The sequence below is a fragment of the Passer domesticus genome, unplaced genomic scaffold, assembly GCF_036417665.1.
Source record: "Passer domesticus isolate bPasDom1 unplaced genomic scaffold, bPasDom1.hap1 HAP1_SCAFFOLD_107, whole genome shotgun sequence".
NCBI classification, from domain to species: Eukaryota; Metazoa; Chordata; class Aves; order Passeriformes; family Passeridae; genus Passer; species Passer domesticus.
Window position 1 is genome coordinate 35,941 of NW_026989908.1, and position 15,474 is coordinate 51,414.

General features: G+C 50.7%; 1 protein-coding gene across 2 annotated transcripts; it reads right to left on the reverse strand.

Annotated features, from left to right (window-relative positions):
• Window positions 1–4,343: 4,343 nt before the first annotated feature.
• LOC135291727 (uncharacterized) lies at window positions 4,344–8,963 on the reverse strand. Of its 2 annotated transcripts, XM_064405994.1 has the most exons (5): window positions 7,479–8,866; window positions 6,693–6,785; window positions 5,916–6,041; window positions 5,402–5,552; window positions 4,344–5,261 (listed from the first exon to the last, which is right to left on the reverse strand). In XM_064405994.1, exons 1-5 carry the CDS (start codon window positions 7,567–7,569, stop codon window positions 4,895–4,897), a joined length of 828 nt encoding a protein of 275 aa, XP_064262064.1. In that variant the 5' UTR covers window positions 7,570–8,866; the 3' UTR covers window positions 4,344–4,894. The 2 variants fall into 2 exon arrangements, with proteins under 2 accessions (XP_064262064.1, XP_064262065.1); XM_064405995.1 differs by lacking the exon at window positions 6,693–6,785 and having other exon boundaries at window positions 7,479–8,963.
• Between the last annotated feature and the right edge of the window lie 6,511 nt (window positions 8,964–15,474).

Below are 15,474 nucleotides of genomic sequence, written 5' to 3' on the forward strand. Positions count from 1 at the left end.
GGTGCAGGAGCAGCAAAATCATGGAGTTGGAGAGGAAAATGCTACCCTTGGGGAGCAGGAGCCAAGGCTGGGCAGCAGAAATGAGGGACTGGGAGCAAAGCACAATCTTTGACCCATATGAGAGCCAGTGGCCCGAATCCTCAGCTGAAGAGGCAAAGCGGCTGAAGGGCAGCATTGGTGGGGTTTGGCTCCTTTTTTGTGTTGTGGGGCGGCTCAAGCCGTTTTCCTTTACATCTTGCAGGAGGCTCTGGAGATGTTGCTCCCGGGGGTCCTCCAACAGCTCAAGGCCATCCCTTGGCTGATTATCATTACGCAGGTAACCAAAGCCCAGCTTCTTCCTTCTCTGACACATGCTGCCGTGCCCTTAATGGCCGTGTCAAGCATTTCTGCTTCAATTAGTTGTGCTTTAAACCACCACAAGATCTCGCCTTCTCTGGGGGCAGGGAAAGCACCAGCATCTACTCCTTCAGTTTGACCCGTTTTCCATGCTTTTTTCCCTGGGGAATGCCTGCTCTCGTCTTCATCACCTTCTGAGGGAGCAGACATGCACACACGTGAATGATGGCTGGAGCCAGCTTGTTTTCGGCAGCCAGTGGGATCTGCTTCAAGTGGCTAGAGGGATCAATTCAGCTGCTGCCTTTTCTTGCCAGGCTCTGATAGATGGACACCTGAGGAGAAGGAGGCCTTCCAAAAGGCTTTCCACACCTATGGCAAGGATTTCCATCTCGTCCAGAAGCAGGTAAAGCCACAGGACATTCCTCACCTTGGCAGATCATCAGAAGGGACATGTTGATTATTGCTGGTACCAAATACTGCACCTATGTCCCTCTCTTCTCAAGTACCAAAACTGTTAAAGTAGTCACAGAACAGGACATGGAAGGCCTGTGTGAAAATGGGGATCCTGCCTCTGCAGCCCTTCTCTCCAGGCTGTTTTGGAAGACAAAGCTCTGTTTTGTTAGACTTGTCTCCCACGTGTGCTGCTGCTTCCACAACACCTTGTGCTGGGATAACTGCAGTGAACAGGGCAAAGAAGAACTCTGCTAGAGGGACTTGTTGTTTATCTGTGCATTACATGTGTTACCACCTAGCACAATACTCGGTTTATTACATTGCATAATGCCTCTCTGACTCCTCCATATTGATTTCATTTTACACCCTCCTCAATTTTCTCCATGACTTTAATTCCTACTTTACTCTGTAATCTCATTGTTCTCCAATGCACCCTACAGGATGGCTGTTTCAGATTCCTTCTTTTGCTTTTCACAACAGATCCCGAGTAAGACCGTGGCACAGTGTGTGGAGTACTACTACTGCTGGAAAAAAGAGCAGAAACTTGCCAGCAGCACTCTTGCTCAGGTGAGTGGGAAGAAAATCCAGACATGCCAGCAGGGTCAAGAAACTGGCAGAAGGGCACAAACCCTGCTGACAAGCCACGCCAGACGCCACTTTGCCAAGCTCCCTTGGTCCCACGCACTGGGAAAGGTTCAGCAGATGCTGCCCTGACTTTTGTTGTGCTGCTAGCCTAAAATACGGAATTGTGGAGCAGAACTTTGACCCAACAAAGCAGCACCACCGCCAAAATGGGCTTCGACTCTCTACAAATCGGTTTCTCAAGGGCTGGCACCCTCAGATTCCAATCAGACCCTTCATTCCCCACTGCCTGATAACATCAGCCATCTGGGCTGCCTTCATGGAGATGCTGCCAAATTTTAGAGATCTTTTGTAGCACCCCAGCGTATCCCCAACAAGGAGATGTGCCAGTGCTACGGGACCTTAAATACGTTCCTTAGCAGCAAAGAGCAATTTGCTTCAGAGAGAGACAGAGAGAAAGAGAGAGACAGATTATTTTGGGTAGGAGAAAATGGGTAATCATGTGTCTTCACTAGTGTGACTGAATGTATAAGCCATGCCCTAGACATGTGGGGAGGAAAACCAGAGATAAATAGATGTTAGGCAGAGAGGTAGAAATCAGACATGTAGAACTATGGACAGCCACGTATTTATCCCACCCCCTTAGAGCTGTGGTAAAGGGGAGTATTTTCCTCCAAGTGCTGGGTTGGCAGCCTGCCGCAGCCCACTACCATATCCAGCCCTTTTCTCAGCTCTTCGGCGTTTGGAAGAATTTGCTTAGGCCAATAGATCTTTGGGGTGGATGCTGTGAATTCCAGCTTTCTGAGAGGAAGGAAGCACTGATAAGGATTCTCTGATTTCCAGACTGCAGGCAAACGGAAGAGGAGGAAAAGCCCTCCCAGGAAGGAGACTGGGGAGACAGGGAAGAGAAGCCGAAAGTGGGCTGGCAGCGCGGAGTGTCCCTGCTGCCAACCGCGCCAGCCGCCCCAGCCGGCGGGAGGCCCCTTTCCGTGCGGGCAGTGCCAACGGTGCGCAAGCTCCTCCTCCTTCTGCTCCCAGCTGCCCCTTTGGCCTAGAGCACGCTGACCCTTTCCAAAGGCACCACAGGGCAAGCTGAGGCCACTTGCAGGATGGCCCCTGGCAGCCCTGCTCAAGCTTACAGCCCACTTGGAACCCAAACAGCTTCCTTCAAACCCAGCATTCCCAGTGAAACCTTGCCATGCCCCAACAAGACACAGCTCATACAAGGAGGAACACATGCATCAAAGCTTGCTTTGATGCTGCTGATCGAATTAAACCTAGGATGAAGCAAAAGGAGGAAGACATTTCAAAGAATTGTAACCAGCAAGGTCAGATTCATGGTGCTGATCAATTTACAAATGTGTCACAGCCTGAAAAGGCAGAAATTCATCCAAAAAAGGAGATCTTGGCACTTGGCTTAATGGTGTGTATGAAGTTAACAATGGATGGTTTGTTTCCTGTCTTCCAGGGAGTTTGAAACCATCAAGGAGAGGAACAAGCACAGGAGAAGACATCGCCCACGCAAGGATGCACAGCCTCTCCCCAAGAAGAAAAGGCCAAATTAGCCCTGCATTTGCCCCAGGCTAGCAGGAGTTAGGCGTCAAGAGGACTAGATAGAAATAAGATTGTTTATCAAGTTTTTAGGATTGTTTATTCTTCTATTAATTTACATGATAGGAATCTCTCTGTTTATTAGCTGAGATATATAAGTATTATTCAAGATGTATTAGTAGTGTTAGATTTAGCAATAAATGTAAGAGGTTTGGTGTTTCTATGCTTCAACTTTTCACATTTTGTCTTTGTTGAGACATGATCTGTCTGTACCAAAGTTTGTTCCATTTTGCCTTTTTGTCTGTATGAAATCCCTGAGGCAGTGTTCGTTACATTTCCTTGGTGTTTCACGCACGGCATTTGCCCTGAGAGAGCAATGGGGGCACATGAGTCCCCCCCAGGCCCAGCCCCTGGCTCAGCTGGCAGCACTTCCAGAGGCGTGTCCCCATTACTGCCAATGAAATCATGGTGGAGCTTCCTCCTTTGATTCCTGAACATCTCAGCTGGGAGTGGCTGGGGAGGCTTTGCTGAATTCAGTGCATTGGATCTAAAGGAGTGCTCTTGTCTCACTGTACTTGCTGGGATAAAAGTAGTGGGTTGAGGCCTGTGGTAATCGGCGGAAGAAATGCGGCACTCAATATGAGTGATCAGCAAATCTCAAAACTTTATTGATAGGCACATACATTTATATTGGTGTTAATGAGGCCAATACATATTGCAAAAGGCGAGCTCATTATTGGTTAGTTACTTATCAGCTAACTACGCCTACCTTAGCATTCTTGTGGCTACTATGTTGTAGCTGTCCACATCTTTTCTTCATATTTCTAACTAACCATCCTCTCCCCCATCCTGATGTTGCACCAAGGGCACAGTGCCCTTGCCAGGTTTGGACACTGACTGCTGACTCCTATACCCATCTCCTTCTTGCTTAACTAACGGTATTATATCAGTGTGACCTTTGTCAACTAGCTAGCGGTTCACAAAATCCCCCACAAAAGTTCTCTGTTGTATTCCAGCTCTGGGCTTTTTTCCCATACTGCGTGCGACAAGACTGTAATTTTTGTTATAATTATAGTCACTGTTAGCCATCTAATTTTTAAGAAGGCTCCTGTGATTGATAGGACATTCCTTCCCCTCTCACACAGCCCGGCTCCAGCTTTCTGCTCCTTGATGCTCCTCTCTTGAAGCTCTTCGGGGAGGGACTGCCACGACCTAAGTTTCTGCATGTCACTGCTAGCCAGCGTGTCCCCGTGCTGGTGCAGGAAAGCTTTGTGAACGGCCACTGCTGGGAAAGCAGGCTGAGGTGGCACAAGCAGCTCCTGCACTGCAGTGCAAGTTTCTCAGAGCTCCTGTCACAGCCCCAGCCCTGCTCCCAGCTCTGTGCGTTCTGCCCCAACAGAAACAGCCGCAGCAGGCAAGAATTTACTGCTTTTGGAAAAATATTTATTTATCAAGATCAAGAAAACAATCATTGTCTGCTAATACCAAGTATCACTATCACTAAATGTACCACTATCACAAAAACAATCACCATCCTCCAATATTAACTATCACTATCGCTAATACAATCACTGTCCTCTAATATCAAAGAACGCTATCATTAAAACAATCACTATCCTCTAATATTAACTATCACTATCATTAAAACAACCACCACCCTCTAATATCAAGTATCCCTATCACTAGCACTAAAAGAATCACTACCACTATCACTATTTATGACTATCACTATCACTAATACAATCACCCTCCTCTAATATCAAGTAACGCTATCATTGAAACAATCACTATCCCCTAATATTAACTAACGCTATCATTAAAACCATCACTATCCTCTAATATTAACTATCACTATCATTAAAACAACCACCACCCTCTAATATCAAGTGTCCCTATCACTATCACTAAAAGAATCACTACCACTATCACTATTTATGGCTATCACTATCACTATTTATGGCTATCACTATCACTAATCATCATCCTCTAAGAGATAGTAGTCCTGCAGGTATTGGTGGTAGGAGGGCCAAGAGGATGCTGTGGGCTGAGGTGACTCCAGGGAAATCCAGTGGTCCCGTGAAGAGGCGTTGTCAGCCAGAGCACAGAAGGAGCAGGTGGGCAGAGGTGACGGGTATGCGCTCATGTTCTTGTACAGCCGGGCGAGCTCTGCTGCAAAGAGCTCAGGAAACAGGCGGCAGCTGTCCCTGAACCCGTTGCCTTGGGCTCTCTCGCCGCTTCCTGCTTCTTCTCCTGGCTCTGCTTCACCTCTAGGCTGACCACAGCTTTCCCAGGAAGAGTCCCAGTCCTGTCCTGTTGCCTCTTTGTCCTCCTGGCTCCTCCTGCAGAAACAGATTTCCAAGAAGACTCCTCACAGATAGCAATTTGGAGCACAGTTTCCTCAGAGGCCTGCTAGGAGCCGCCTGGGCGCTCCTGCATGCTGCAAAGACTTCCTTGCCAATGGCAGCAATTAATAACTCACCTGTCTCTCTTCAGCAGCTGATGCATGACTAGATAGCCAGACACTGCCCCAAGCAGAAGCAAAGCTGAGGCTGCTACTGTCCCTACTAGGATGTAGTACTTGCTCGGGTCACAGTGTCCAGCAGTCTCGGCTTTTTGCCCACCGGATGACCCTGGCAGGAGCAGAGACAATGCAAGAGTCAGCGTTTGTGCTCTGCACTAGGCATAACCCCACAGTGTGCTTCAGATGCCCAAGGACTGGCACTGCTAGTGGATCAGAACTGACATCTGATGCTGTCTTCAGAGATGGCTTCCTCTGGCTCTGGTGTCTTAGCATCAGGGACCAAGAGGGATCCCATCAAGCTCTCATGCACAAGAGCCCAGTGTGTGCCAGGGAGCAGCACTGCCCCATCTACTCCTCCGGGCTGCAGGCCCGGGCTGCGTGCTGGGCACCTGCAATTCACCCATGGAGAGCACTGCAGGGATACAGCAGAAATGCTGCTCTTTGCCCAAGACAGCATCTAGCAAGCACTCACCTGAATATTCCTCAGGCTCAGCAAGTGTCCTGGTGTCCTCTATTGGTTCTCTTTTTTCATGTGAGCCTGGCACAATGTCACTTTCTTCCACAGCTAAGGTCTCCGGCACAGTCTCAGAATCTGTCTCTTCAGAAAAACAAGACATTGCACACATTAAGCAGAAGCCACTGCCCCTCAGCACAAGCAGGGTACCATGGCCTGGGCATTGCGGCAAGCGGCGCTGACGAGGCCGCTGTCCCCCCCAAGACAGGAGGAATTGACAGCTGGATTTTCTGCAGTGCAACAAGAAGTGCAGACCCAAACCAGCCAAGACTTAATCAACCAAATGACCCACAGAAGGAGTACCTTCAGGTTCCCCCTCACCCTTGGACTCCAGCTTCAAGCCGTCCCTGAGCCTCAGCTTTGCAAGGGGCAGCCAAGGCTTGCTCTGATGTCATTGCTGCCTCCATGCTGTGCTGAGCATGTGGCGAACCCAAATTCAGCACTGGCCTTTGCCCAACATCTGGATGCCAATGTCTGCACAGAGCAGCCCTGGCCAGGAATGCTACAACTGCAGCAGCAGCTGGAGATGCCCCTGGCAGTCATCTGGAAGCACAGCTGTGAGCAGAGGCTGTGCTGGACCATCTCTAGGGCTCCCTGCAGGAGGTGTGAAATGCAGTGGGCCTGCAGCAAGACTCTGACTGAGTGCTTCTGCCTGTCCAGGATACAGCACATGCCTACAGGAAGCAAAAGCTCAGCTTCCCGGCTGCCAGGGTTAACAGAGTGGGATATACTAACCAGACGGGGCTTCATGCAAGGCTGCCAGGAGCTCCTCTGGAACATCCGGCAATCCTTCAGGGAACTCTTCAGGAACCTTGTCATCGTTCATCCCTATTGTTAGATTTACAAAAGCACGTTAACCTATGACGGTATTTTTCTCGTGAATAAAACAGGGAAAAGGGGCGCTCCTTTTTGTGAAGGCAGGACAGACTGACTACTCATGCTTGAGGTACCAGCTCGGAGTCAGCACAGTATCTGCCCCTCGCTCAGGGGCTGAAAGAGCACTCTCCGTGTCCACAACTACAAGCAAACACCCACAAGAAGTTACCATCACGTGCACTGCCCTCATGGGCACACCTCAAGGCCTGGATGTGGGAGGCACTGCTAGGGCACGCTCAGGCAGGTCTGCATCCTCACAGCTGCAGGGGGGTCTGGCTGCCCTTGGGACACTGAGCTGGCAGCTCCCACATGAAGGGAAAAGCCGTGGCGTGCCCACATGATCTGTGTGCGGGTCAGCCCTGGAGCCGGGCCAGAAGGCTGGACACCCAGAGTGGAGGGACGGACAGCCACTGCTGAGTGATGGAGAAGTGGTGCTGAGCTTCCGGGCCTGACCCAACCCTCCCCACATCCTTGCTCCTTAGGAAGCTCTCTCCATGCTGCACCCTAAAGCAGCTGCAGCCCCTCACACCTCCCCTGGAGCCTCTGCCCCTCTGCCTGCCCCGTGGTGCCTTCCTGGCTCAGCCATCCCTGCTCCCGGCCCCGCTGCTGCCAGCCAGGGCTGTGTGCTGGCCCCTGCCTGCCTACCTGCTCCCTGCCCAGCTGCTGGAGCACTCTGGGCATTCTGGGCTGGCAGGGCCACGAGAAAGAGCAGCAGGAGGTAGCGGCTCAGGACCATGATCCCCCCTGCTAGAAACACTCTTCTGCTGCTGCTGCTGCTGCTGCTGCAGTGTTGCCCAGAGTGAGCACTGAAGAGCACAGTGGGGCTCTGGAACCTGACATCAAACAGAGCTCTGTGACCTCATACCAAAGTGATGGCTGTGAAGGCCCCAATGTACACCCACGTTGCCTGTGAATTCTTGCACCTCCCCTCTACTGAATTTCCTTCTTCTGCACAGGAATGGAATGAGCCAAATGGAGAAGGGCTGGAGTATTTTGGAGGCAGCATTGTGCATGGGAATGCAGAGGCACTCATGTCTTATTCCTCAGAAATTCCCTAGAAGAAGACCTGGATGAAGGCTGCTGTAAAAAGCCCAAATTCAAGAGTGTTTCTTTGGTAGTATTTTGGTCTGAAAGAATTGTGGCAAAAACCTGCTTTTCCCATGACTTCTGCTACACTTTCATGACCTTTGATGGCAGCACTGCTTCCATCCTCCACTGTCACGCAAACATGGCTGTGCAGTGCTGACGCATCTCCCCCGTCAGCCTGGTTTACTCCCTTTTCCACTTCCAATGCTACTTAAAGCTCTCTCAAGGAGCCCTGCTAACTCTGGAGCCAAGAGCCTTTTTCCCTTTGAGGCAGATGTAGCCCATGTGCCACCATCAGGCCTGCTGTCCTGTAGAGTAACCCACGCTCAAACTCCCACACTGTTGCTGGGAACGCCAGGCTGCCGGCCATTCACCTCTAGAGCCTTCCTGGGTCTGGCTCACTGCACGTGGCGGAAGAAAATACCACATGCGGCCCAGATCCCTCAAGCAGTCATCCAGAGCCCCTGAGCTCCCTCTGCCTTGTCCTCGGACACCATCAGGCACCGCCACGGGACACACACAAATGTCTTGGTTGCTGCAGATATCAGGTAACACTGCTGGCCTTTTAGCCGAGCAGCTCTTCTGGCAAATAAATATGCATGACTTATGTGTGCCAGGCAACCTACGCTCAGAAGCTCTTGGACAGCCTTCTAGAGCACCTTTGGTACACTTGTCCCTGAAGCTCCACTTAACCCCCAGGTGTTTCCAGCTGCAAGCAAAGAGGCACTGAGAGATTTCCACCCCTCGGGTCTCTCTCCAAGGCTCGTAAGAGTCCTATGCAGCTGACAAGCTGCAGAAACTCGGCCCATGGCATCCTCTGGATTCAAGCACACATCACTGCCCACCGTGAAGGCCGCAGCCCATAATGAGCAGAGGGCCAGAGCAGGCTGGAGGGTGTCTTGGTTGTTATGAATAGAAAGTTGTATTTTTTCTTTAAAGTTTCAGAGTTAAAAAAAAAAAAAAAACCAAGCCAGACCGAGTCAGCCTCCTTTAGTTTCGCTGCCGAAGGAAAGCTTTTCAAATACCTGTTAATGGCAGGTGATTAACTGACTGTTTCCCTGATGCTGGCTGCATGCCAAGAAGATACCAAGGGAAACCCTCCAGGGTAAAGAGATGGGCAGTGACACCAGAAACAACATGCAAATAAGAAACGCAGTGCACCCTGGATTGTTACAGTTTTACAGTTTTTATAAGAAAAACCCCTGAAATCACGAGCCAATAACTGACTTAAAGTGAAGTCTAAGGATGGGAGCATTGTCCCGTACCTGCTTGAATCTTTTTATTTCTCACTCTAACCTGAAAAGAAACTGATTAAAGAGACCCCCCGGGTTTCTAAACCAACAAACCAAGGACTCAACGACTCTCCCGTGAGGACAGAGTCCCCAGTTCTGCCTGCAGACCAGCAGACAAAACTGCATCATCCTCCTGCTTCGTGCCACGCCTGGGAGTAGCGGCGGCGAGGGCGCAACCCGTCGATTTCTTCCCACCTGAGCTGATTCTTCTTAATAAAGGCATTAAAAAGGAGAAAGATCTCCTGCCCATTTATTTCATTGGTGACATCTCCTTCCTACGTAGGACCCAGGCAGGCTGCCCAGCTGCCTCGGCCTTGGCTCTGAGCACCATCTCGGGCCCTCCATTCCTGCCCGAGGGGAGGCACCGATGAACACGGCCCTCCTTTGATCCTTAAGGAGCCACACGCCCTTACCGCGCTCCGCGCCATTGTGCTGCTCGGCGGCCCGTCACCAGCTGCGGCACCAGTGTCCCCAGAGCTCCTGTGCTGCTGCTGAAGCCGCCCGCGGCGTGTGGCCCGGCGGGGCGGCAGCGCTGCCCGCAGCCCGCGGCCTCCTCGTCCCCTGCTGCCGCCATTGCGCACGGGGCCCTGAGGGGCGGGCACGGGGCTGCGGGGCTGTGCCGGCCCCGCTTGCCGGGCCTCAGCCCCAGCTGCTGCCGCTGGCTGGCAGCGACCACTGCAGCAGGAAAACACCTCAGGCTTTACTGGAGTGCATACAAAAACTGCCCCTGGGCTTCTCCTTTTGTGTTGCTCTAGCCACTTGCCCGTCCCTTGCTTGCCCGCTATAGCCCTGTTCTTTGCCACTCGCTCTCTATTTTGTTGTCCCTCCAAAGCTTCTTCAACAGTCTCCATCCCGCCCCAGCCCAGCGTTCGCTCTCTCCTGCTCCCTCCTGCTCATTCTCCGTCTCTTCCTCTGTCCCTGCTGCCCCTTCCCGCAGCTCCGGCCCCGTTCCCTGGCCCTCTTTTGCTCCCCTTGTCTCTCCATTCTGCTTCCTGCCCCTGTCTCTTGGGTCTCTATTTCTCGGCTCCGCTCCCTGGGCCATGCTCGCTTCAGACTCCCAGGCGAACCGCCCCGGCAGCCGCTCTCTGCAGCCGGGACACGGCGGGGAGCTCTCCTGCGGCGGCACGACAGCGGCCAATGGGGCCCGGCACCGGCGCCTCGGCCCTGGCGCCGGAGCGGGGCCGCTCCCAGGCAGCGGCGGCAGCTGGAGCTGCGGCCCGGGAAGCGGGGCCGGCACAGCCCCACAGCCCCGGGCCCGCCCCTCCCGGCCCCAGTGGCAGAGAGCAGGGATGAGGTGGCAAACCAAGGCACTGGCGACTGGACAGAGCAACACACAAGGCAAATGCCAGGCACGCTTTTTGCCGGACCCCATTGAATCCAGAGTTCTTTTGCTGCCGCAGTGGCATGTCAGCTCCCTCAGAAGCAGCCGAGGCATTTCAGAAAGGGCACTGCAGGCCATGAGCATGCATATGTCCCACAGCTCTCAGTTGTGCATCTGGAAGGCTGCAAGTGTGGGTGTCTATATGAGAAGAGTTTGTCAGGCTTGCTTCAAGGCTTGAGGCACAGCTCTCTTCTGAACAGAGCCTTGGGCTGCCCTCTCAGGAGGTGGCTATCTCAGAGCTGCTGCTATCTCAGAGAGGCCCATGAGAGACAGCGCAGAGGCGCAGCTGGAGCTGCTGTGGAGAGCAGAGGAGAGGAACAAGGGTGAGGAGCTCCGTGGTTCCTCTTCATCACTTCAAAGGGAAGAGCATTGTCTTGGGACAGTCTTTACCGCCCGAGCAAGAAGTAGAAGGACCCCCCCAAAAGCCCACTGTCCAGAGATGCCTTCAAGCATCTCTCCGGCAATTGCTGCCGGCAATATCCTCCCCACACACTGCAGGCAACAGTCAGCCTCATCAGCAGCTGTGCTGCGTTCCTTGGACAGCAGCTTTGCTGCACTCACACCTGCAGCTTTGGCTGCAGATGGCCCAGCTGGAGCAGGCATGGGCAAAAGCCTGCAGGACCACCATCAGTCGGACTCGTGAGCCCAGGACAGCAGTTCCCTGGCATGCTGGTTTCTTGCAGTGCCTCGCTTTCTTCATCTGAGACACTCTGTCACTTCTTTCCACCTGGAAAGCCTTCCTACATTCCATCACTTGAGAAATCGAGCAGGAAATACCCCCATCTATATTGCCTGAGTCTTAATCTCCCTGAACTAAAAGTTAAGTCAAGTCCAAAAACAGGAATAAAGGAGCCTGCAACTGCCACACTCGCTCAAGCAAAAGATCACATCAAAGTTTGTGGTATTCCCCACTCTCCCACAAGCCAAGCAATTATTGAAAGAGCACATCAAACATTAAAATGCATTTTAGATCAACAGAGATGGGGAGCAGAGGTCACACCTCAGATGAGACTTAACAAAGCTTTGTATGTTTTTAATTTCCTAAACAGTTCATTTTGCAGAACCTGATCCATCAATTTTTAGGTATTTTTCAAATAACACTCAGGCGAAACTGAAAGAAAATCCACCTGTTTTAATTAGAAACCCTGAATCTGGACAAATTGAAGATCTTTTCCAATTAATAACCTGGGGCAAAGGGTATGCTTCTGTCTCTACAGGTGCTGGAATTAGGTGGGTCCCAGCCAAAAATGTCAAACCATATCGCACCCCAGAACGTGTTGACGAGTCACGAGAACCGAGGAAGCAAGTACGCAGATGTGAGCCGAGCACAGAGATCCCTGGTCATGCCTGACGTTCCTTGTTCATTGGTGGAACCTGCAAATTCTGGCTTTGTGTTAATGTTATTTATAAGTGTGTCAATTGTATGTCAAATGTTTGTTTTGTAGAGCTGACTTTTGGCAAAAGTTTGGGTTTTTGTTTTTGTTGAAAGCAAAATTTTAGAAATTGATATATATGTAAGGATTCTGCCAAAATTTAGCTCATGGATAAGATGAAGCAAATGCAAGTTGTATGTTGGTATTGGTGCGTTTTAATTCTTTTTTGTCGTGCAGATTTGCCTGTGGAACAACCAAAACCAAATGTTTGGGTGACCTTAGCCAAGGCAGCCAGCTCAGATACCCTATGGTTGTCTAATTCGGAACCAGAAAAACCTTTCTCAACCTGTCTGGTTGGTGTGCCAGTAAAAGAGTTGCCTTTAGTCAAAAAACAATCCAATGGTAAGCCAGGTGAAATTGACAATGGAAACAATCCCACACTGAATTGGAACCTTTGGGCCAAAAAACTTCCAAGGTCAGCTTCTGAACCCCAAGAATTGGAAATCCTTGGTTCTTTAACAATAGATTTTTGCTTTACCTTCATAGCTAGTACTTGGCGAAAAGGTGATCCTCCAAATTTCAATGTTACTCCCCATTACTCTGCATATAGAAATTTGAGGTTTTGGTGTAATTCTTCAAACAGTTGGGATGTGCTTCCTGAGGCTGACCTATATCCCCGGCAATTGCCTAAGGGATATTGGTTCATTTGTGGAGACAGGGCTTGGCAAGGCATTCCAGCACACCTTAAAGGTGACCCTTGTGGCATTGGGATGCTCACTGTAATCGCACCCTCAGCTAAAGCGGTCATGAAAAGGAAACAAAGGAAAACAAGATCTGCTCATCATTACGATGAGAACTGCAGAGTGATTTCATGCCTTGGAAAGCTGCAAGAAGGGTTTCAGCAAGTATATTTTTACCCCAATTGACTTCAGCAGTGGCTTTGAAACAATTAGATCGAGTTGGGTGTTGGCTGAGCAAGCAAACTAATGCCACATCCTCTGCCATTAGTGATATGTTGAGCGATGTTGATAGTGTTGGACATGCTACCCTTCAAAATAGAGCAGCAATTGACTTTCTTTTACTGGCACATGGACATGGTTGTGAGGAATTTGAAGGACTGTATTGTATGAACCTGTCTGATCATTCGGAATCCATTCACAAAAGCGTACAAAACCTGAAAGATTTGACAGCCCAAATTAAAGAGGATGGTGAATCCTGGTATGGATGATCTGTTCCAAGAATGGAGCTTTGCACCTTGGCTAAGGCAACTTTGCAAGATAGGTCTCTGTATATTGGGTGTTTTGTTAATGCTTTATCATGACCACACTGTGGGTCAGCAGCCTGTCTTTGAAAGTGGGAGAAGAAGGATGTTGTGCCACTGAGGCAAGAAAAGTGGTTTCCAAGGCTGTTCACAGGACACCCCAGGAGCTCGTCAGACAGCACAAGCTCCTGGGAGCGCTCAGTGTCTCTGACAAGCTCAGGAGGAGCTGGGCCCAGGGGCTGTTCAGCAAGGCCCAGGCCTCACAAGCCTTTCTCAGGCCACTGTGTGGCCGGACAGGGCCGGGGGCATTCACCACCACAATCTGAAGCACAAAGTTTTGATGTAGGGTAAAAAGCCATGGCCCAGTGGAAGTGGGCTGTGTCCTCAGGCCTGTGGGAGAATCCCAATGCAGATCCTTGTGCTACTGATTCCATCTCTCCCACTTTTCTAAGTTCTTGGTGGCAAGGTCATTTAGGTTAGACACACAGCTCACTGTAGCTTTCGGCACAATGAATTAAAGTGAGATTACACATCCCAAATCGTGTTCTCTTACCGTTTAACTGACTGATTTAAGGAATTTCTGGAGCAGCAAACTTGCTTCCTCAAATATTTACTGTCTGTGGCACAGAGAACAGAGGAAAGATTTAATATCAAAGGCATCGCCCAGGCAATGCTCTTTTGACAAGTTCTGCCCTGAACTTTCCTGAGGAAGATCGGAAAGGTTCAGTGTCACTAGCACAAGCTCCTGCAATGGCTGCTGGCCAGCAGAGCAGGGCTGGCAGCTGGGAAACAAGTGTTGCCACAAGCAGCAGCTCAACCAGGGCAGCAAATCCAGAGCAGGGAAGGAGCTGATCTGAAGGCCAAATCTCCTTTTAGCTCCTCCCAAGAGGGCTGGAAGAGTTCCTCATCCCAATGAGGTGCAGTGCTGGACCGCACAGCTCTGTGTGAGCACTGGACAAAAGTTTGCTCCCATTGGCTGGTGCGATGGTTTCTGCAGGAGCTCTGGGCTCCTGTTTGTGCTGGACACAAGGAGGAGACAAGGAGCCAAGTGCACTGACACACCTTTGCCTTGAGCATAGCCCGGCCTGGACCAAACACACTGCAAGGGCTCCCCTTTGGCCCATGTCTCGAAACATCAGGTGCACTGTTTGATGACTCAGGTTGGTTTGGTGCCAAGGAATTTGCCTCAGAAATACTGGGTTTGTCCCCCTCTGTGCCTTCCCCTCAGCAGCATTGCGGATGTTCCTGTGTGAAGCCATCTATCCCATGCAGTTTGAGACAACTTAAAACAATGAGTCGTCTCCTCTAAACTGTTCCAACAATCCCTTTCCAGCAACAGGAAATGAAAACTAAGGAAAAAAGGCCAGTGACTTCTAGATATCAAACTGTCAGACCTCACTGTCCCCCCTCTGGAACAAAGGCCCAAAATGCCGGAGGACAATCCCCCCAGGACACACGTCACAAGATGGCTCCGGGTTCTCCCTCAGGAAGAACAGGAGCTGTCACGGAGCAGTTCCAGCAGGAGATGAAAGTTCGGTGGCTCATCTGGCATCTGGCACTTTCTCCCAATGGCAGAGCTCTGTGGAGTGCTCACGGCAGGGGAATCAGCTGGGCTGGAGCCCCTCGTGTCTTTTCTGCCCAGCGTGGCACAGCTCACACTCTTGGGCTGGGAGCGGGGCCATTCCACTTCTGCCAGCACGATGTCCCTGGGCTTGGACAAACAGTTTTCTGCTCAGAGAGCCCTGCAGACCGTTCCACATATCTTTCATAAAGCCCATAAAAACAACTACAAACACTCTGCCTCTAGCAGCTTTCAGAAAGAGCTGCAGAAATCCAGGACAGCTTAAAGCGAGAGTCAGAAGGCTTTTGTCTTGTTCCTGCCTGCAGAATTCTTGATGATCTGATGCAATTTTATTCAAATGTAACATGGGATCTGAGTTTTTCTATTAAAATATTTCATGATGAGTGCAAGCCTTGGGAGCATGAGGTATAGGAGTGATGTGCGAAACCATGAGCATATCCTCCAAAGTGGCCAGTTTAGTTGTCCATTTTACTATTCTTGTATTTATTCTATACTAATAAGCAAAATCAAGCTTTGCTTGGATGTAAAACAGGCATGGCATACACTACAGTCCCTCACAGGGTCACCAGGGCTGGCAGTGACAAAGCATGCAATCTGCTTCATTGTGAACCACTACAGAGCTACGTCACAATGTGGGTTTAAGTAGCATGGTATTATTAAGACCTC

Coding starts and splice junctions, on each gene's coding strand:
- LOC135291727 (XM_064405994.1), bottom strand. CDS start 7,569: ATGGTCCTGAGCCGCTACCTCCTGCTGCTCTTTCTCGTGGCCCTGCCA. Junction 5,553..5,915: donor TGAGCCTGAGGAATATTCAG/GTGAGTGCTTGC, acceptor TGCTCCTGCCAG/GGTCATCCGGTGGGCAAAAA. Junction 5,262..5,401: donor CAGCTGCTGAAGAGAGACAG/GTGAGTTATTAA, acceptor CTGTTTCTGCAG/GAGGAGCCAGGAGGACAAAG.